Source organism: Vulpes vulpes, chromosome 1 (assembly GCF_048418805.1).
Source record: "Vulpes vulpes isolate BD-2025 chromosome 1, VulVul3, whole genome shotgun sequence".
NCBI lineage: Eukaryota > Metazoa > Chordata > Mammalia > Carnivora > Canidae > Vulpes > Vulpes vulpes.
Window position 1 is genome coordinate 101,687,811 of NC_132780.1, and position 24,547 is coordinate 101,712,357.

Consider the following 24,547-nt stretch of genomic DNA (forward strand, 5'->3'; position numbering starts at 1 on the left):
AATATTTTATAAAATATTTAAATTATTTTTATAGTTACTATAATCAATATAGGAAAACTGAAATTTACCTAAAACCTAAAATCTATTAATGATATTTACAAAAACTTGAATTTGTAATTCAGGTACTCTTATCCTCTGTACACTATACACTGTATACACTGTGTAAGTCCTGATTCACCTGATTCACATTGGCTTACCTCCTAGTAAAAAATAAAAATATACAACCATTGTAGTATTATTTATTATTAAAGAAAAGTAAACATGTCTAAAAGTATTACTATGTAATTAGGAAATATACTGGAAACACCTACAGAAAGCAAAGAGTAAGTTCTTCTTTTATTAAGTTCTTTTCAATAATTTAATAACCCTTTTTTCAAGTTAAAGGAACAGAGTTATCTTTTTATATAACACTGAGATATTGTAATTAAACTGCTGGCATCTTTCATCATGCTGCACTGCCTCAGTGTTCTCATCTGTAAGGCGATAATACATATTGAGTAAAGCTAATTCTGGCTTCCAATCTTAATTAAGAAAGTGCTGTTATATGCAGCAACACATAGCCCTTGCATTTCCCAACACCCAATACCCAGGGAAGACATAAATTCCTCACCGCCTGAATTAACACTGGCACACAGGCACATAAGGACCAGAATCTTCATCACTAGCTCATAATTTTTGATTGCTCATCGTTGGCAAGTTACTCTAACTAGGCACTCTAATGGGCACACACATAACCAAACATGCTGACAATGTTGCTTTTACATCTGAGGGTTCCAGGAAAGCAAAAGAAGCCTCAAGGAGATGACAGAGTAATGGGGAAAATTGCATTTTATGAAGTAAGGAAAATCAGTGATAGTCTAGAGACATAAATGAATATTGCCCCTCAGATAGAACTCTTACATATACTTTTCATGCAAGACACTCTTTTATGATACTCAACATAGGCTTCCTGTGAACAAAGATCATGTTTATGGTAGAACTAAGAACTGTTGAAATGGATCGAAAATACTCTGAAGAAATCTGAGGTCTAAGCTCTGGTAAGAGCATGCTGAAGGTATGTTGAAGAAAGAATATTAAGGAATATATCTTCTCTAGTAAATAGTGATAACAATTTACTGATAATTGACCTGGAAGGTAGTTGACCCTATATTGACTATAAAAGTCATAGTCACCCATTCATCAAATACTTACTGAGCAAACTTGTATTGCCAAGTTCTGTTCTAGGCACAGGGGATAAGTCATGAACAAGAATGATGTTTCCTGCTCTCAAGAATAGCAGTACAAACTAATAAAAGAACAAAATAAATTCAACTTGCAGTAATATTATGCAGAGCATAAGAACACAGGATGTGATAGAGACTAGAGAATCGATTCTAAAGCACAAATAGCTTGGTATATTCCAGAAGGTGTAACAGGGATAGTATGACTGGAACAAAATGAGGGTGGAGGAGAGGGATTGGAGAGGTAGGCAAGAGCCAGATCTTGCAGAACTGCATTTTAAGCTATGTAAGCAATCTAGGTTTTATTCAGAATGTAATTCTAGCAATCAGAGGGTTTAAGCAGTAAGGTAAAAATATTTTATCTAAAGTCTCTGCCTGTAAATGCTGCCTTACATTTTTAAGAAATCACTCTTACTCTAGTGTCAAAACTTTATTGTAAGGTTCTGGGTGAAAAGTGGAAAGAGTCATTGGAATCATTTATGCAAAAGATGATGGTGATGTGGACTTGGAGATAAAAGGACAGAGCATCCACTTGGGGTTAGGACCACAGGAATGATGTAGTGATTTGCTGGGTGAAGGCAAAATTAGGAGACCAACGTAAGACGTTTGAGGATTATACAGATGGTTCATAAGGGTGGAGAAGTTGCCACAAAGCAAGTCATCCTACCCAGTTTTAAACCAAACCATAGTGTCTCAACTTCAGAAATACTACAGGTGGCTCAAATTATGATACTTCAAGGAGAAGGAGAGATAAGAGAAAGCTAATGAAATATTTAATGTATAGAGATCTGAGGCATGATTGCAGTGTGGAGGAAATCCTTCCTCCAGGAAATCCAATCCAGGGAGTCAGAAGGCTTGATTTCTACATCCAGCTCTGTTATTGTCTCAAGGTAAAATTCTGATGAATGAGTTGCATCTTTATAAAGTTCTGTCTCGTTTGTAAAACAGGAATGCTGTGAAAGATTGTCTTATGGTCACTAATGGCTTCAATATTTCATAGTCCCTATTATATTAGTTTTTTGCTTTGAAAAAGGATGGGTAAGAGATATATATGATAAAAGTTTATATAATTGTGTTTTAAGTAATTTTTAATTAAACTATAGCTATTTTTTAATTATTGCTATTTTAAACTTTGGAAATAGTCTAAAACTTTGGAAAAGAGCAGATTTTATACATATGAAAGATGATACTGTTTTATTTAAGAATTATAAATTATGTGCTTTATGTATCGAATAACTATTTTCCAAATAACAATTCATTTCTTATGTTAGGCTTCAAAAATAAGAAGAACCTTTATGTGGTTAGATAAAATCCTGTATAAGGGAATCATTATACAGTGTGTGAGGTACTCAGTTCTTTAGAAATATTAACTCAATTAATTATGAAGATACTTTTAGAAGATAAATGCTGTTATCACAACTATTTCATAGATAAGAAAATGAGACACAGAGAAATTAACTGACTTTCCTAAGGTTACATAATCAGTGGATGGGTCAAGATTTTCATCCAGTATATCTGACACTAGGATCTCTGCGCCTAAATGTTACATTATATCTGAGGTGGATAAAGGAAGGCCTGTATTCTTGAGAATTTTAACAAAAAAAAAAACCCATTCCTGGATTCCTATGATAAATTATTTTCCATCATCATGAGGAAAAAAGTGAAAACATTCAAATCCCATAAAAGGAATTGTGAAGAAATGAAAAAAAAAAAAAAAGATTTCACAGATCAAAGACTTTTGATGCACTAAGCAGAATTGATTGACTAAATGAGCACACAACATGTTTGTTGAATGGATTCATACTAGGACAAGTTTTAAATGGATCCCCTTATAACAGGTCTGGTTTTCCCTAGTAATATTTAAATGAATTGCTTAGAATGGTTTAGAAGATGTGATCTTCCTAAAGAGTAAGAGGGTAAAGGGAGAAATGTTTGTTGGATATGTTGTAGAGCTATCTACCAGCCTTGTATAAAACTGGGCAATTATATGTGTATAATAACTCTGTTGTGAATCTTAGACTTCAAACAACGAATTTAGTTACCAAAAATTAAATTCACTTGTCTCAAACAAAAACTTTTATTCTGCCAAGTTGAAAGATGTGTCAAGATTTCTTTCTCCTGAATTACGTTTCTGCCACAAAGCAAACCTAATCTACGTTTTAAATTTGGTTTCATTTTTATTTGATTTACTATGAGGAATATAAAAGTCTAAAAATATTGAGTATCAATATTTTGAATAAAATCAGACATTACAAAACATAAGTATGTTAAATCTTAAAGTGCTTTTTTATTGTGTAAGAGAATATATTTATGAAGTATAGCAATATATCATGCGTTTAAAATTCCATTTTTTGAGAAATGGAAGTTCATCCGTAATATACATGACTGGGATATTTGGTTATCCGTCACAGGGGTTTTCCTAATATTTTAGGTACAGTAGAGTTTCTCTCTTGTCACTATTTATGGAATGATTGACCTTAAAACACAGTCTAGCCTTCATCCATTGCTCATGATAGCTAGCTAGCCATTAGCTAAATATGTTACGTACATTGTATTGTGCATCATCCCCACAGGAAGGTTTGGTTTCATCTCTATTTTTACAGTTGAGTAAATTCAGACTTGCAGAGTTAAGTAATTAACCTAAATAAACCTAAGGCAATGTATATCAACCAGTGGGATTTGAATATAAGATATCTGTGTCAAAAGCCCCAAACCCTATCCATAGTGATAGAATCAACATCGCTGAGTATATTAAATGTAATTAATAGGTATTTTTAAAACTATACATAACCCCTACCTTGTTTTTCTTGTTTTGTTTTGTTTTGTTTTGTTTATCCACACCACCTTAAAATGATTTTTTTTCCGTAATGTCACTTTTTCCTCTTTTCACTACCACCATCCTTGATGTTAAGTATTTCTTCTCAGGATCAATTCCTTGGTCTCCTACTTGGTCTGCTCCCTTATCTCGTAGGATAGATTAATAGATTTGTATGCTGTCAGCAGATTCCAGCTTAAATTACACTGTTTCTTCGTTCAAACACTTCTGTGTTCTTTAATGTAAACAGGAAATTCTTTAAGCTATTGTAGAAGACTCTGACTCACCATAACTCACCATAACTACTTTCAATTTTCCTTTCCACTGGCAGCTCTTTATTTTATCCAAGCTGGTTTTCTCTTTTTTTAGGAACTTGTGATATTCATTTTCATCTCCGCATCTTTTTTCTCATTCTTTTTCCCATTTTACTTCTCCATAGAAAAGGACCAGTTAAAATGCCACACTTCTAGGCTGGTTTTAGCTACTGCACTCCTTATTAACATGTTTCTTCTTGAAATTCTAGACATTTATTATCCCTACTATTCATGGGGTATTTAATCATACAATGTCTAATATTATCATATAACTTGAGGTGTATACTCATTACCTCTTCACCATGTCATACACAGTCTCTACCCATGACTTCTCTATTATATGCTGAGTGAAGAGTAACTGCAGTCAATTATACATTTACCAAAGTTGTTCCACTTGAGAATAATCAAAGGTGATTGTACTTGAAAATGCAGTATCAGCTAAGTGATTTTTGCAATAGCGCTGTTATTTTTATATTTTCCTATTTGTAAAGGTGCAAAAAAGGAAAATTACACATGCATTCAAATTAAAATATACAGTCAAACATGGAAGCTGAATATATTTGTCAATACAGCAATTTGAGACAAAAGTTCTAAAATTGCAGGCTTCAAAATAAAAGCATGTATTACAATTTAGGATTAATTTTCCAAATAGTACTTGAATATAATATTTCTTTGATAGCAGATATAGTAAAATTTTATGTTAATTCCTGGTATCTTTTGCAAGTGTTTCTGCTTCCTTAAAGAAACTGTATCAGAATATTTATAATTTAGTAATATTTACTGTATATTTAAAAATTGGTCTTGTACGTCAAAGACTATCAAAGACCACAATTTTTTGGGTTAGTCATTTAGCAAATATTTATTGAGCACCTAATATATGCTAACAATTGTAGTAAGAAATGAGAATTTTAACATAAAGATGATTTCTTCTTACAAGTGCTTGCATACTGGTGTTGAGGTGGCCCTAGAATCAGCACTGCAAAAACAAATGCCTGCTTTAATGGAGGCCTATGTAATATGCACTTGGAACAGACATGAGAGAAAAACTGGATTATGTTGATAATGAATTTTTTTTTGGTTCATAGCCTATTTACCTAAGTATCTGTAGTATGTCCCAATTTAAGACAATCTGATATGCAAATGTGTGAAATAGATTAATTAGAATTTGAAGTTGCATAAAGGAAGATCTAGGAATAATTTACCATATTTAAAATATTTATCATATTTAAAATATTTACATATTCATGGTTATAAAAGACATATAAAAATTTGGTGAATATATGGCTTCTGATTAATGAGATTTATAGCTAAAATAGAAAGCTGCCTCTATAGTTCCAAATTTTCCAACAGAAACACTTAGTTCATGAAATGCCATAACTGGTTTTTCAGAAAAGCTCCTGCTTGTTCTGAAAATTGGATTATCCAAGCACCAGCTTACAGGTGATCTGCCTGGATATAAAATAGTCATTGGGAAATTCAGGCTCAGGCCAATGGCATTAATACATGGAATGGTTGTACATGTTGGAACTAGATATGAATCAAATTAAGACACCATATTTCTGATCAGAAACATCACATCTGTACAACCTTCACATCTTAGTTTCTGCTGATTACACAGCCATAAATACAAAGAGCTATTGAAACAATGTATTGGAGGTTCCGAATCTTGAGTGTCTGCTGTTGTTGCATGCAGCATCCTTGAATGTGTGTTTGTGATCCCTAAGAATCTGTTATACCTAAACCATGCTGGATCCGTGTAGGTACTCTACTTGTACTGGACAGAAGATGCTGTTCTAACATTGAGCTCAATTTAGCATTTAGTTGTTATTCAACATACATTAATTGTGATAATGAACACAAAGTAAAACTCAAAGTATGAAATTCAAGCACTAGAGTTTCACTATAGAGGGCTACTTATGGTGGAAATACATTGAAAACACCCATTCACATTTCAACTATTCATATAAGTAGTCATTTTGGACATGTACAGAAAATAGGAACAGATATTATCTGAATATTTGCTAATATTTACTAATATAATAGGTATCTGAATGTTTACTAATATCGCTAGATGGAGATTTGATAAAAGAGCTTAGAAAATTTAAATGATATTATAATATTTAATCTTTATAGTCTTTAAGAAAAGAAAATGGTAAATATTTTTAATATCTACTCTGCCAAGCTTTCTTCTATAATATTCTTACATATTTTTGACTAATCATTTTAATTATGTATAAAGGTAACCCATACAGCTGATATTTGAGCTTCTGCTAAGTTTATAATATTCCTGGTGCAATAGCATATACAAAAAAACCTTTATTTTTAAGTAATTTACAATGTAGTTCTTAAATGAAATAAATAAAAGATGTCAAAATGTGGAATGCAGATGATAAATGTAATAGTAGATTACTTGGAAGGATAAATATGTGTAAGTATTGCCAGGAATATCTTCATATATCTAACATATTTATATATACACTTATATATGCATATAGGTATAAGTGCATGTTTGTGTATATACATGTATATTCACCTAATGACAAGGTATTATTCCAAGCAAAGTTTGGGCAAAAGAATCAGAGAGACCTGGTTTGAAATCCTGGCTTGCTCATAGAACCCTAAGCAACTGTTAAAGCCTTCATCTCCTCATTTGTAAAATGAAAATGTTAATATCTGCATCATTGGATTTTCGTAAGGCTTAAATAGAATAATATTTATAAAACACTAATTTGTTGTAGACAAGAAATTGTGATGATTATATCAATTATCAATATGCTTAGTAACTATAAAAAAAACATACACTTTTCTTGTTAGTAAAAATTTAGTGTATAATTCAATAATTTTTACATAATTTTCTACACTATTTGGCTACAGAAATGCCACAAATACATGACATTGGGACATTCGCAATTGTCAGATTAAAGAATGGATTATAAATTTGCTCCTAAGCCAGCAGAAGATATGGTTGTCAAACTTTACTGAGGTCTCAGAGTACTTGAGACTTAGTGCAGTGATGAGTAAGTTTGCTCACAATGTTCAAATCATGCATGCATGCAAGCCATTTTGTAATGCATCTATTCTTTAATTCTGGGTTGAAAGATAAAACGTCTTATCTTATTTCCATAAGATGAGGTTGTCACAAAAGCATTTTTTATGAAATAAAAGTTGTAGAAATACATTTTTATTTTTAATGGCCTGAATAAAGATATACTTGTTATGCTTCTTACAAAAAAGATAGTGTCTAAGAAAACATGAAAGCATTAGTAAAAACCGTATCTGTCAATGAAATCCTATAAAAAGAGTATTTTTTTATTATAACAGTTATTCATAATCCAAGTGCCATCACCAATTGTCCTTTAAATGTTGTGGTTCACTCATCAGTGCTCTGGATTATAGAATAGGTGTGTTCAAGATAAATGAGTAACCAGTGTACTCTATGATGAGAACTCAGATTATGAATTTGAAAGGACTTGGGTCTTAACTTTGGGTCTCCTACCATATGACCTTAAGCAAGTGTTCCAGTTACTCAGTGTTTCATAAAAAACACTCCTGCAATTTAATGCCTTAAAATAACAGCTATCATTATTTTGCTTATAAAGGTGAATTTTTAACAAAGCTCAATAACGACAGCTCATGTCTGCTTCATGCAGCATCAGATCAGGGGCCAGAGAATCTACAGTGCAGGTAGCTCACTCACCCAGCTGGGAGGGTGGTGCTGGTTGTCAGATGGGAGCTCAGCCAGCGCTGGGGGCCAAGGGCCTCAGTTCCCCATCTGGGCCTCTCCGTGGCTATGTGGCCTTCCTCCTGGGATGGCAGATAGTTTCTAAACATAGCATCCCAAGAAGAATAGCTCTATCACCTTTTATGACGTGGCCTAGGAAATCATAAAGACTTCCTGTAGTCACAAACACACCCAGATTCAGGAGATGGGGAATATAGACCTGAACTCTTTGTGGAAACAATGTCCATGACACATTGTCAGAAGGGCGGAGAGTAGAAGATACTGTTGAAGCTGTTTTTGGAAAACACGATCTGCCATAGCAGGTTACTCAAGATCATTTAACTTTACCTTCTTCATCTAAGTAATAATGTGCTAGACACCCTTCTGATCACTTTGCACATATTAACTCATTAAATTCTCACAACACTCTCTGAGCTATCATTTATCCCCATTTTCCAGAGAGGGAAAATGATGCACAGAAAAATAAGTTGCCTGAAATGAGAGTTGGTAAAATACAGAACAGAACTCAAAGCCAAGTAATCTAGTTCCAAGGGCCATATAAACTTTATTATCCTTTGTAATTGGTTTTTCTTTGTTTTTTAAAGATTTATTTATGTATTTGAAAAAGAAAGAGAGCATGAGCACAAGCACGTGGAGGGGCACAGGGAGAGAGAAAGAGAAAAGCAGACTCTGAGGGCAGAAGCTTAACCAACTGAGCCACCCAGGCGCCTCCCCCCCCTCCATAACTTGTTTTTATAAGAATAACTAAAAAATTATGTATGAAATATTTTGCACAGTTATTTGGCTCATTGTGAATGTTCAATAGCTATAAATGGTCTTGCTGTCAGTATTAGTACAATATCTTACAGTGAATCACTGGGTGTTTTCTCTTTGGGATAGTTTTTCATAATCATTAAAGTAAATTTAGGTGGGCTTAAGGAGTATTACAAGAAAAGAATATTGAAGACAAAGCTAGAAACTGTCATTACAGTTGGATGTCTAGACAAAATAGTGAAATAAGAATCTCTGATTAGGTAAAAAACTTAAGTGTCAACTAATTTCAGAGTAACTGGAATATGGTGATGGATGCAACAAATAACGTTTTTAAAAGGAGTGCTAAACATGAAGGAAGTAGTCATAATAGTGTGGCTAAGTTTAAGACTAAAATATACCTGGGAGTAACAAATTAGTTAAGAATCACTTTAGAAGATGAATGTTAGAGCACAGAAAAGGTGATCTGTATTTGTTGGAAAAAAAAATATGCTCAACTTTTAATATGGTGCCAGTATTATTACCAGATTGCTTTCAAAATATTAATAAGTGGTAATAAAAATAAAAATGGTGTCTAATCATAAAAACTGCTCTTATAAACCTTTTGGTTTCCATACCTCCACTACTTTACCCTCATGCTAGAAACATCTTTAGAATTTTAATTTTGCATGTCACAAACCCCAGACTACTAAAGTATTTCTGACTTCACTTTCCAAGTAATGCCATGTCCTTGACAATTACCCATCTCTTGAAGGAATGTGCTTTTTTCAAATCATCTTCAACACAGAAGTTAGGAATCTACGAATGAGAAAAATAGTGGAAGATTAAGATCTAACATGTCCACTTTACATGTGTTACCATTAACTTAGGTGGGTTTCTGTATATATCTCTATTATATCAGTTACTATGGCACATAGTAAAAAGAAAAAAAGTAGTATTTAGTTTCTAGGTTCTTCTTTACCTAACCAAAAGTTCAAGACCTCACTGCTAGTCTGAGACCTGAGTGGTGGTCTTTTGGTTCAGTCCTCAAAGTCTTCGGTGCGTTAAATAGAATCAAATCCACATATGTGCAGCTTGGAAGTAAACCCTGGAATTCAAAAACAAGCCTATGAAATTGATTTCTCAAGCTCCTCTCTCTCCATTTTCTTCCCAGTACTCTCTGGTTCACTATGGACTCCTCTTTAAGGTCTCTTAGCTGGAAGGCTGGCTGAATTTTTATGTACTCCACTCTCTGTAAACTGTCATCAACTGGGTAGACATCGAGGGCCAAGTGAGACAAGGGCAGAGAGGAAAAGGAATGCAGCTGGTGGGAGTTGACTCTACCCTCTCAAAACCACAGTGTGAGTGAATAGAGAGGAAGTTTTCCCCTCTTAAGTATTCTGGCACCTGTGAGCTTTCATTCCCAGCTGCCACAGCCCTCACCACTACCGCGTGATCACTTGAGGGACAGGCAGAAGGAAGAGAAGAAAGAGAAGCAAAGGAGGAAGGGATTTTCACATTCTCTCCTGAGCATTAGGAGTTGTATTTCTCACTTCCAGAATATGGATGAGCAGGCTGGTCCTAGAGCTCTCCCTGTGACCTGGTGTCCACTTCCAGCTGTTCAATCTACTCAGTCCAGGCTCCAAGTGTTGGGGGAGACAAGAGGGAGAGAAGACAGAAGATGGGCAGCTCATCCCCAACTCAGTACTGCACATTCTGATCTTCTCCAAGATACTTGCTTCAGCTTACTTTTCAGAGTCCTCAAATATCCGCTGGGTATGCTGTGCTCCGATTTTGTAGATAGGCAGGAAAAAGGACACAGTTTGCCTATTCCATCCTTTTCAGAACCAAATCCCCTTCCTCTGATTCTTTAGGATAAATTTGTATAACCTACAATATATTTTTGTAGGTCTGATGATTTTCCTATTTGTTTATTCAAAAGGAAGTCCACTTTAAACATTTCTTTGATGGAAGTAAGAAATTAGAACTAGTAACAGGACAATTTTATATCATTATCTCATGAGAACTTCATAGTATTCTCCTCCAAGGAAGGTTAGGTTGAATATTTTGAAGCACAACCTACAAGTTCAAGACTTGGATTTGGTCGTGGGTTGTTAGCAATAGATTACTCTGAAGAAACAAAACATTCATGGTTATTTACCCTTACCTTTTAGGTTTTTCTTTTCTTTTTATGTTTTAATTCCCTAATCTTTCCTGCCTTCTCTGTTTACATGACATCAAAACTTAATTTTCGTAACTGTAGAACAGCATCTAAGAAAGCAGTGATAATATTGTCTACCCTAATTTCTTGAATTCATGAATTCTAACATTTTCAGAAATGTTAGAATTCATGAATTCTAACATTTTCAGAAATGTTGCAGAATACATATTTTATTGATAAGTCATTCAGGTTTATCCAAACTTACAGACTATTGAACACTGATGAAAGGGAGTAAATTACATTAATATCAGTTTCTGTCACACAAGACACAATTCAGTGTTTAATCAAATGATGAGAACTGCATGATATGCCAACTAGGATTTCTTGTGGTCCTTTGTCTTAGAGTTCTCTGATAATAAGGATAAACCTCCAAAATACTGCAAGCAATGTATAGCCTAATGCCTATAGCATTCCATTTTTAAAATAAAGTATATATAGAAGAAGTCATATGTTTCTTGATTTTGTTTTAGCAGAGATACTGTATATATTGTGTTTATGTGTGTATATGTGTCTCAGTGTACTTTCAAACTATCAGTAATACCCAGAGACTTCAATTTTCTAGAGAATTAATTTTCAAATATTTATAAGGGAAATTACATTGCAAGGTATGTACTTCATTAGTATTAGTGGTATTTCAGTAACTATACTCATATTGAATGTGTCTTTAATAGATGCTTTGTAAAACTTATCTTGGCCTTATGATATGTATCACATCTCTTACTGTTATTTTAAGCAAACATTTAAAGTTCCTCAAATTAGGATTAGCAGAGCATCCAACTCTTGATCTCAGGGTCATGAATTTAAGCCCCATGTTGGGTGTAGAGCCTACTTTAAAAAAAATAGAGTAAAAAATAATAAAGTTACTAAAATTATAAACATTTTTGAGGTAGATAATTATGTTTTGACTTAGATTATTTTAATTTTATGAGAATATTACATATTTTATATTTTATAGATTATGATCATCAAATTACATTGCATTTGTAGTAGCACTTTTACTACTTTTATCAGCAGGTACATGGAAACGTGAAAACAAATCTTTCACAAATAGTGGCTTGATTGTAATTTGATTATTTCCAACTAAATGTGCTCCAATTATATGATTAGCGATTTAGTAAAGTGTAAACTTTTTTGTTAAGCATAGTTGGTTGAATGTGCCAGTTTACTTCCATTCCCTCAGGATGGCTCACTAAAATAAGTAAGGAAATGTAGAAAGTCTACACGAACAAGGACTAAGCAGGGAGTAAAGGGAGTAGAAAATTCCTCAGGTGAGGAATATCAACATGCCAACAAAAATTACAAAAATTAAAATCAAATGGAAGAGTGTTAACTCACTTAGCAATGGAATTTGGTATGGCTACAGGGAGAGAAGCTACTTTCACTTTGTGCTGTTCTGTTGAGTATATACCTAGGAGTAGATTCGTTATGTCAGAAGATCTAGGTTTATCTATAGTAAATATTGCCAAACATTCCACAAAGTGGCGGCACCGATTAAAACTTCTCCAGTAATGTAAGAGAGCTCATACTGCTCCGTATCCTCACCAACACTTAGTGTTGTGTGCCTTTTTTACCTTAGGCATTCTGGTAGATGGCAGTTGTATTGCACTGTACTTTGAAGTGAGTTTTTAAAGTATGTGAACTCAGATACAAGCAGGACATCATAAAACAGGGAAATATGAAGACAATTAGAAAAATAAGAATTCAAGATCATTAAAGCAGTCTGAATTTTACTTGCAGCCAAGATATATAGTAACATCTGTTGCCTGAAAAAAAAAACAGAAAACACATGCAGGGAGCATCTGGATGGCTCAGTCAGGGTAACATCTGCCTTTGGCCCAGGTCATGATCCCAAGGGCTGGGATGGAGCCCTACTTTGGGCTCCTTGCTCAATGGGGAGCCTGCTTCTCCCTTTCCCTTTACCTACTGCTCTACTTGCTTGTGTTCGCTCTCTGTGTTAAATAAATAAATAAAATACATATTTTTTAAAGAAAACATGCATAATTTAGGAAAAAATCATTTTAATGCAAAACATCAGATAATGAAAGACTGTGATCCCTGAGAGAGTGTAAATAACGGAGGAGAGCCCTACAACTCTTCCCACTTAGTATCTTGAGAGAGTTTCCAGGCCATGGTGCAGGGAGAAAGGACCCTGACAGAAGCTCACAGACACCTTCTGTGGATTGAGAAGACAGTCTGAGAGTCCATGTGGACCCAGACAGCCAGATAGCACAGAACAGAGCATGAGAGAGGAGAGTGTTTCTCTGAAAGAAAACTCCAGAGAGTTATAGAAGTTCTCCATGAGTGTTCACCTGAGTGTTCTCATGAGCAAATAAACTGATAAAGGAGATTAAATTGGATCATAAAAAGGATGCAATTAAAAAAATAGAAAAAGGAAGAAACTGGAACAAAGAACAGATAGGACAAATGGGAAAAGAATAGCACGGTAGACTTAAACCTAACCTTGTCAGTAGCCACATTAAATTAAATAGACTGAACATCCCAATTAAAAGAAAGATGTCATATTGGATATTAAAAAAATAAATTAAAAAGCAAGACTCAGGTATGTACTACCTGCAGCAAATATACTGTATTTTTTATTTTTTATTTTTGGAGAGGGAAAGAAAAAGAGAGGGGTAGAGAGAAACTCTGAGGTCATGACCCAAGCCAGATGAGAGCCAGATGCTTAACTGACTGAGTGCCCTGGAAATGTACCTTAAATATAACAATGCAGGCACCAGGCTGACTCAGTCAGTAGAGCATGTGACTCTTGATCTCAGGGTTGTAAGTTTGAGTCCCATGTTTGGTGTAAGGATTATTGAAAAATAAAATCTTTAAGAAAAATTAAAATAAATAAGATAAATATAAAAATGCTAATAGGTAAAAGTAAAGGGACACAAGGAAATGTTTGGGGTTGATGGATATGTTCACTGTCTTGATTGTGGTTATATATGCATAGTTGCATACATATGTCAAAATTTAACCAACTGTACACTTTACACACACTTATTTTTTCATGCCAGTTACACCTCACTGAAGCTGTTTAAAAAAAATAGTGTGGAGTGTGTGGAGAGTGGTAAGAAGTCTAAAATTTATGTAGCAATGGAAGGTGAGTTTGGAAAAATATGTGTGAACTCAACTGTGAAGCAATTTAAATGCTAAACTGAATTTGGACTTTATGCTAGAGACCAGGTGTTAGCAAACATTTTCTATAAAGGGCCAGATAGTATACATTTTAGGCTTTGCAGGCCAAGAGTCAAAATCAATGTTATCATGTACCTATGTAATCATTTAAAAATCCAAAAGCTATTCTTAGCATACAGAGGCCGTACACAACCCAGTGGTGGACCAGATTTGGCCAAAGCCCAAGAGTTTGCCAACTCCCACACTAGACAATAGACAGTAGCAGGGTCACCTTTACCACTTAGAAATGTAACTAGCAGTAGCTATGGTATAGATTTGAGCCTGGAGAAGGCAGAGGCAAGCGGATGAGATGAGTGCCATAGTACAAAAATGTAGATTTACATAATAAGGTGGTAGTATTATGGATGGAAACTAAAAAATTGAATCATTATAGGTCTTCTTTATCCATTCATTTGGTGACAAGTACTTAGGTTGTTTCTGTCTCTTGGCTATTGTGAATAATACTGCAATGAACATAAGGGTGTGGATATCTTTTGATACCCTGCCTTCATTTCCTTTGGATAAATATTCAGAAGTGGGATTGCTGGGTCATATATTCTATTAATTTTTTGAGGAACCATACTGTTTCCTATAGTGGCTTAGACAATTTATCTTCCCTTTGGCAGTGCAGAAGATTTCTCTTTTCTACACATCCTCACCAACACTTATTTTTCAGTCTCTTTGATAATAGCCATTTTAACAAATGAAATGAAATAATATCTCATTATGGTTTTGGTGTACATTTTTCTGATGGCTAGTGATGTTGAGCATCTTTTCATGTGTCTGTTGGCCATGTGGATGTCTTTTTTTTTTTTTTTTTGAGAAATGTCTATTCAGTTCCTATACCTGTTTTTTATTCAATTACGTTTTTGTTGTTGAATTGGATGAATTCTTTATAAATTTAGAATATTAAATCTAGATCATTTATAAATATGTTCTCCCATTTCATTTCATGGTTTGCCTTTCATTTTGTTGATTTTTTTTTTTTTTTTTTTGCTGTGCAGAATCAGTTAAGTTTCATGAAGTCGTATTTGTTGATTTTTGGTTTTGTTGCTTCTGCTTTTGTTGTCATATCAAAAAAAATTCTCTTCCAAAGCCAATGTCAAGGAGCTTTGCCCTGTGATTTCTTCTAGGAGCTTTATAATTACAAATCTTACGTTTAAATCTTTAATCTATTTCAAGTTAATTTTTGTGAGTTGTTCAAGATAGGGAGCCAATTTCATTCTTCGGTTCGTGGCTCTCTAGTTTCCCTAATAACAATTATTGAAAATGTTTTCCTTTCCTTATTGCATATTCTTAGCTCCCTCCGCCAATATTAGTTGGTCATATATGAAAGAGTTTATTTCTGGGCTTTCTGTTTTGTTCCATTGGTCTGTGTGTGTATTCTTATGCTTTGATGACTTATGTCTTTCAGTATAGTTTGAAATCAGGGAGTTAACGTGATGCCTCCAACTTTGTTCTTTTCTGACTTACTTTGGCTATTTTTTTAATTCTTTAAAATATTTTATTTATTTATTCATGAGAGACACAGAAAGAGAGAGAGGCAGAGACACAGGCAGAGGAAGAAGCAGGCTCCATGCAGGGAGCCTGATGTGGGACTCGATCCTGGGACTCCCCAGATCATGCCCTGGGACAAAGGCAGGTGCTAAACCACTGAGCCTCCCAGGGTTCCCTATTTGAGGTTTTTCTGTGATTCCATACACATTTTAGGAATTTTCTATTTCTGTGAAAAATGTCATGGATTTTGATAGTGATTGCATTGAATCTATAGATGGATTTGGTAGTTTGGACATTTTAACAATTCTTCTGATCCACAAGCAATGGGATATTCATTTGTTTGTGTCTTTGTCAATTCCTTTCATTAAATTTTGTAATTTTCATTATACAGGTCTTTCACTTCTTGGTTGAGTTTATTCCCATGTATTTTATTATTCTTGATGCTATTATGAATGGGATTATTGTCTTTATTTCTTTTTTTGTGCATAAAATCAATATAAGATTTGATAGAAAAATGTGTATAATAAAAGTGATAAATACAACTTTAATACTGCTAATAAACAACTCATATAAATTAATAGAAACAACAAACAAGGATATGAAAGGCAGTGCATAAACGAGTATAAGCAAATGACCAATAAAAATGTAAAACATTACAGGCATCAGGAAACTTCAATGAAAGTAACAATGATATTTAACTTCACGTATTTTCAAAAGGTAAAATATAATTTATATTAATTACTGGGATTAGTAGGGTGCAAGTTTAGGGTGCTGTTTTACATTGTTGTGAGTTTTTAGAAATGTTTAGGAATGAAACATAAAACCCATGAAATTGTTCATGTTCATATAACACATGAAATATGTGTTAAAAAAGTAAAAAACATGCCCTACCCTAGAGTCCCCACTCTTGGGAACTGAAATATAACCATTATAACAAGGATATTTATTGCAGCATAGTTTAGAAAGAGGTTCCCACAACTGGGAGATTGTTGGTAGAAATACTGTAGGCACATTATAAAGAATTAATTCATAACCATGGACCTGGAGATATTTTCATAATATAGTCAGTAATTGAGAACAAAAATGTAAATTATATAGTTATTGTCCCAATGTTGTAGAATTAACAATAATAAATTCTTGTGATCATACATATAAAAGTACATGTATCTTCCCATCGATGTGGTGAAATATAAGGGAAGTCATTTTTGAAGAGGAAAGATGGAAGAAAAGGTAGATATAAGCCAAATTTCTAAATGACATTTTTAAAAAAATGTCCATATAGAGTATACATGTTATGATATCATTTATATAATCATAAATATTTTAATATAGAATTAAATAGATACTTCAAAAATCATTGTAGAAATGAAAGTTTCAACTGAACATTTAAATTCAAATTTTATTTTTTTAAAAACTTTAAAAAAATTTTTTTCTTATTTGGGAGAGAGCAAGCAAGAGAGAGAGAGAGAGAGAACGAGCAAGGGGGAGGGGCGGAGGGAGAGAGAGAAGCAGACTCACTGGTGGGCAAGGAGCCCAGTGTAGACTCAATCCCAGGACCCTTAACTGACTGAGCCACCCAAGTGCCCCTCAAATAACTTTCTAAAAGAAACAAATTAGAAATCACTGCATCATATAATCTTTAGCTTTCTAACAGTATTTTGTGTGGTATTGATATACATCGGAAACTATTCCAATGTATGTCCAAATTATGCAGGGTGGTTTGTTTTTGGAAATGAATTTTACATTCCCTATAAATAGATAAATAAAGAAGTAATTGAAAGGAAAAAGAAAATTAAAAGTTCTCAAGATGTAGGTACTGATATCCCATGTGTAACAGAAATACAAATAAAATCTGAAATCACTAACCAAATAGATAGATAGAATAATTATTACATTGGGAGTTCTAGTAATTTCATACTAGACATTAGTGAATTATTTACTCATTCACTCATTAAATTTTTTTAAGCATGTGTAAAAATGAAATAGATACTTGTAGTAGGCTAAGTATTATGGATATATGCCCATGTCTGACTTGTGGCAGCTCCAAGAAAATGAGGTGATAAATGTGACAAGATAGTTATGATCTAATATGACTAGGCTAAAGGAAATATATGTGGTATACCATTAATGTGTGCTACATTAAGAGAATGTAACTACCTAGAACAATGGCTTTCCAATATTTTTAAGAGAATAATCCTATGTCTTGAAATGAAATATTATACTAAACCTTAATATTAAAATAGGGTAATATTTTAACAATCCAAACATGTTTTATAAGTTCAACATTTTAATATTTTTAAAGGCAATTTCGATGTGTACACAGACATTTCAAATCAGAGATAAGTTTGAGAGTTGCAGTACCAATATCTAAAGTGTATTTGTGTTTTTTGTGGTATGCAAAATATTCTGATTCAAATTCATGTGGACAATTTTACCTAGAAAGATTTTTTTCTAACAGCTAGCTTACCTTGAGATATTAGAATTATTAGTTTTGCATTGCAATTGAATCACTCTTGAAATCTTTACTGAATGTTTCTATCCCTTTCCTATAGTAATTCAGCAAGCCCCAGACAATAACAAAACCCACAAATTTATAGTAAGATGAATTGTGCTATGATAAGAACATACAGGGCAGCCTGGGAGGCTCAGCAGTTTAGTGCTGCCTTCAGCCCAGGGCGTGATCCTGGAGACTTGGGATCAAGTCCCGCATCGGGCTCCCCATGGGGAGCCTGCTTCTCCCTCTGCCTGTGTCTCTGCCTCTCTCTCTCTCTGTGCCTCTCATGAATAAATAAATAAAATCTTTAAAAAAGGGGGAAAAAAGAACATACATGGAGAAGAAATGCATAATCTCCTGCAGGAATTTAATTAGCAGAGTATTCTATTCATACTGTGAAAAAAAATATGTATTGAACACTTACATTATGATAATCACTTGAGGATTCTCATATCTCAAAATGTTATCAGAGCCATCCCTTGAGGGGTTTACAGCCATTAAACACGTGATCACCAAGGTGTTGCTGAACAGGTAACAGAGGATGTGACCACAGCTGGTTGACCCTTCAGCTGGACCTGGCAGTTGGAGGCTCCTCAACCCCTCTCTTGTCTTTGAACTCTATGATTTGTGTATGGTTCCCACCGTGGGAGCCATTTCAAGGACCGAGCTTTGAGAGAGGTGTTGTTGGGACCATCTGAATAGTATAATGACTCAACCCATTTAAGGCCTTTGTATAAACTTTTAAGATTCTGAAGGGCAGGTGCAGGGAGCTATTTATTCTGCAGCTTCCCCCAAACAAGCCTCATATGTGACTTCCCTTGCTCATGAAACCTGCCACCTGCCAATCTGGAGTGATCTACTTCTTTCTTCTGTCTCTCCTTCCATGCACCGTGCTAGTCTATGAACCAATAGGTATACACTGTTGTTGATAAGTCACAGGTGCTTGGAGAAAACTAAAGCAGTCTAGCAAGTCAATAAGAAGGAGGACCTTAAAGAGGATCAGGAGTTACCAGGATGATTGGGTCATGGGGTGGAATGGAGAAAAGAGATTTTCAATGGAAGAAAAGGCCCAAGCAGAAGAAATATCATGATACATTCATAGAAATTAAAGGAGACATTTCGCAAGTCACTCACTCATTCATTTACTGAATACTGAGGGAGGGCCACATAATGTCTGGAGCTGGTTTAGGCCCTGGAGAGACACCTCAGGAAACAAAAGAGACAAAAACCTCTGCCCTAACAGACATTTTAGAAGGAAATAGCTTGAAAAAATTAAATATATCAAGTGTCAGATATTAAGTTCCTTGTAGATAGAAAAAAGCGGAGGATAATATAAAATACTGTGGTAGGAAGTAGCAGGAGGGACAGTTTAAAAAGGGAATCAGGCTTCATTAGTATGATAACACTGCTACAAAAACCCAATATAAGGGAGGGAGCAAACTGTGCAGATGGGAAGTAAGAGCAAGGGTTACAGGCCCAGTAGCAGGAGCATGCTTCCATGCAAGATCCTGGGATGGTAGTGTGGCTGGCGCGGAGCACATGATGGAAAAAGAACTAATGACAAGCAGAGTCGCAGGGAATGGAGAGGGAGCAAAACCAGGCAATGCCAAGGAGACAATTAATAGGGCAATGGCTTTACTCTAGGAGAAACAGAAAGCCACTGGAAGCTTGGAGCCCGGTGACAATGTGACCTCAGGTGCCTCTGAGGAAATCCCTGCCTGCTGGGTGGAGGATGGAGTGTAGAAGGGCCAAGCCTCCATCAAGGGAGCATGAGAGGGGAGCAACTCCATGTGATGTGGTTGGGGCTGTCGGTAGGGTCAAGCCACAGGGGAGCTGGCAATCCAGTCTGTTTTCAACTTTAACATAACGATGTTGGGAAGTCATCACAGTTTTTCCCAACAGGGAGATATAATGAACAGATTTCTGTGATCAAAACTGCACTCTCCAGCGTGGTAGCTACCAGCCACATGAGGTGAGTGAGTGCTGGAAATGGGGCTGGGTGAATTGAGATGGGTAGTGCATAGAAAATGCCTATCGAATGAATTAGTACAAAAAGTGCAAAAAACCCCAAATGATGTAAACTATGTCAAGAGTTAGATTATATGTTGAAATGATAATATTTTGGATATGTTGTGTTTTTTTTTTAAATTTTTAAAAACATTTTATTTATTTATTCATGACAGAGAGAGAGACAGGCAGAGGGAGAGCAGGCTCCGTGCAGGGAGCCCCACGGGGGACTCGATCCCGGGTCTCCAGGGTCACACCTGGGGGTGAAGGCGGCGCTAAACCGCTGGGCCACAGGGGCTGCCTGGATATACTGTGTTAAATAAAATATATTATTGAAATTAATTTCACCTCATTTTCATTTTTTAATGTGGCTCCTACAAGATTTTAAATGATATATAACTAAATATATATGTTTAAAAAATATTTTATTTAAATTCAATTTACCTTTTTTAACACTATTGGAAAGAACAAATTTAGAAGATCCTTTTGTTCACAGAATCAAATAGGCAAGATTGAGTGCTGAGACCAATTGCAGTCTGTCTCTAGAACAATTTGAATATCACTGAGCTATTCTAAGTATTTTAAGAGCTGCTTTAAGCACTTCAAAATTCTGAAAGGACATGACAAATTAGCTGAAAACACTTCAGATAAATCATCTAAATTTTGGTTTTAAGGGTGGCTCAGGGGTTGAGCATCTGCCTTTGGCTCAGGTCATGATCCAGGGTCCTGAGATTGAGTCCCACATCCAGCTCCCTGCATGGAGCCTGCTTCTCCCTTTGCCTGTGTCTCTCATGAATAAATAAATAAAATCTTTAAGTAAATAAATAAACAAATTTTGGGGTTTTAATTACCAAAGAAAATAAAGGTAACTGATTTGTTTGCACAAAATGAAGTGATAGGCAGGCTACTTTATATGCCAGACAGTATTTATGACTGAGATTTGAATCACGGATAACAGAAAGAAAAGCGTTTACAGATCTTGTTTCTATGTCTTGTAGGGTTTGTATCTGGACATACAATAAACTTTAGTATAGTCCTATAGTGTTCACGTCCCTACTTAATTTATATCAAGATGGTCTTATTTCAAAAGGCCCTTATAATAATATTTAAATTCTATTTAAAATAATATTAGAATATGCAGAGTGCAAGCTTCCTACTTAAATGTGCACACTCTCTATAAATTGTGTGGTTTATTAGGTTTATAAATATTGTAATAGAGAAGATAAAGATATGATTAAATTTCTAGTTGGGTTCAACATTTAAAACTATTTTCCAGAGTATTACAAATGTATTCTATGGAATATATTGAGTTATTTTAAACTTCATAATTTAATAGAAAATAATTATTTTATTAAAAATTTATATAAGCTAGATTTATTAAATATCTTACAATACATTGTTTTGTAACTACTATATCAATAAGATTAAATTTAGTAACTAAAATTTTTTTAAAGAATATGTTAGTGAAAATGTTAGGGGTTGAGTACATATTATTGACATACACTGAATTTTGACAGTCTTAGAGAAATATTTTGATGATACAGTGTTTTTATTGATTGCTCATTTGGTTACTAATTAATTTATCAGCCAGTAAGAGAGACTGTGGTTGATATTTGTGTATCACCACTTATAGCTTCATTGATAGTGAATATCCACATTTTTAAAAGTAATTTTACTGTACAGAATTGATCATATTACTTCCCTTGAATTACTATGTTGTTTATATAGTGTTATTATAAAAACAAATTATCAAAAATAGTCGTTCTTGCATATGCGCCCCTGTGTACATTTCTATGTGTCTATGTGTGTGTGTGTGTGTGTGTGTGTGTGCCACTTTTTGTGGTTTACACCTCCTAGAGAAGGAGTCAGTGGTACATAGTATACTCTTGGTATGTATCAAATTGCAGTAATTTAGATCTTCAGGAATAGTCATTAAAATATATATCTCGGGTAAGACAAATAGTTACTGTATTGGGACTCATGTAGGTAGGAATTACTTCAAAAAAAGGCATTTTTTCTTTCTTTCCTGACTTTATAAGCAGAAGCCTAATCAAGGGATTGTCATTCATTATTGTTATTTATTCTGTATTTTTAAATAAGAGCATTTTGTGTATATGTATTGGATTACAATAAGTTTGTTAAAACATTTTTCACATAATACTTGTTACTGGAAGATTGTTCTTCCTTTATTTTGTGTAACAATGTTAATTTAGAAAGTGGTCAGCAGTAGTTTCTTTGAGAAGGAAACAACGACCCCTTCAACATTCAGGACCTTGGATGCATATTTAGCACTGGAATCTTTTTTCTAGATCTTACATTCCTGTGAAAAAGTACCCTGTAAATGACAACATGGGTTTAAGCAAAGAGAAAATGTGGCCTGATAAAACATTTCATCATTTACATTTCGTTTTCATGATTTTTTGTGAAAATTTATTTATTTACAGTTTCCATGGTTCTTGCCATATGTATATAGCACATGTATCTTATTTACTTAATATTTTGTCTATCCACTTTTAAAATGAATTCAAAAATTTTAAATGAATTATCTCAATATAATAAACAAAAATTTGTTTACAGTAAAAAATAAAAATAAACATCTAAAATAAATCAGTGTTAACAAACTATAGGTAGAGCTTGCTAAAGTCTCTGAACTTAAAGCCAGCTTTCATTTTGTCCAAAAAAAAAAATTTCACCAATAGGATAAGTGTTAAGATATACCAGCACCATACTGGGTCTTTCTCCTTTAGTACTCAGAAGGACTAAGGGAAAAATGGAATGCAAATACATTTTACACAGTGTGGTTCAATGTTATTTAATGCTATCTCCTATAACTGCACAAAATCATTTCCCTCACTGCCAGTTAGGGGCATTCCCACACACTGTTATTATTGTTATTTTGTGTATGTGTATTTCAGGTATATTTTTTAAAATTAGCAACCCAAGCCTAAATATGAAGTCACCATTATGTTACTGATTTTGAATAACTAATTTCATTATTAATATTAACATATATTGCCTTTTCTGCATATACGTGACACTGAATTTTTGAGATCAAATGTGTGTTGATTAAAATACATTGTACATGTACAAATAAAATAAGCAGCAATAACAAAAAAATTCTTTTCCCTGTTTTTATAGCTTGCAGACCAGGATTCTATAAAGCATTTGCTGGAAACACAAAATGTTCTAAATGCCCTCCCCACAGTTTAACCTACATGGAAGCAACTTCTGTCTGTCAGTGTGAAAAGGGTTACTTCCGAGCTGAAAAAGATCCACCTTCTATGGCATGTACCAGTAAGTCTATATTTTGCATTTGGAAATCCTGTTTTTAGCCCTTTGGTCTCTTTATTCTAAATTGTTTTAAAAAGTAGATATACAAAATCCTGTGGCAACATATTTGTCTTTGATAACAGTGAAGAAAAAAGTTTTCTCTTTTTTCTCAGCATGGTTAGCTTTCATCTGCTTGCAAAGAAATGCCTTTACTCAAAATTCACATGGATCCATAGCATGCAGATCCAACCACTGGTCTGAGGCCCTGCATATTTTTCCCAACCATAATCTGTCCTCATGAAGTTAAAGCAATTTAAGGCTACCTAGGGATTTATAAACAAAACTTGTTCTTTGCTTCACCCTTGTCCATTTGAAGGTACATAATTTAGGGACAACAAGGTTAGTGAATGGGCCAGCTTCCAGATGGAACTTTAAAAGTCACTGTGCTATTGTTTTGCAGAAAAGTTCTAGTTTTCCTTGACATTAGTCCTTAAAGGAAAGTGTTTTGGAGTTTGTCCACATTTCACCTTACACTTTCTGATTTTTGGGTTGGAACTAATAAAATATTAAATTTAAACATGAAGGTCACTTTAGTGCATGCACTGAGAATTTTAAATTATTTGTACTCTTTTATTATAAAGTGTTATGAAATAGCCATACATTTAAAAAGTAAAAGTGAATCTATTAATGCATTGCTAAGCTATGCAAAAGTAAAATGTCACCTCTTAGGTAGCTGTAAAATTCTTGTTAAATACATAAGTAAGATATTACAGTGAAAATTTGCCCTTCTGTTTGATGAATTGGTGCCAAACTATTGCTTATCTTATGTAATTCCATAAAGGCAAAAATAGATTAAGAATTATGTAATGTTACATATTCCTTAGAGACAATAGTGATATCCTGTTTCTTTTTACTGATCCAGTCTACAGATTTATCTGTGTTACTACAGACTTTAATATAAAAGGTTTTTATAGAACACATTTAATAACAATATAACACTTCATTAGTAAGTGTAATTTTTACTTTCTGATTATAAACGCTGAGTGACCATTTTCTTC

At 34.1% G+C, this 24,547-nt stretch overlaps 1 protein-coding gene across 1 annotated transcript in view; it reads left to right on the plus strand.

Annotated features, from left to right (window-relative positions):
- Nucleotides 1-24,547, plus strand: part of EPHA6 (EPH receptor A6) — an 870,413-nt gene that overhangs the window by 381,719 nt on the left and 464,147 nt on the right. The window contains 1 exon segment of the mRNA XM_072721173.1: nucleotides 23,358-23,513. Coding sequence (XP_072577274.1) covers nucleotides 23,358-23,513 — 156 coding nt within the window.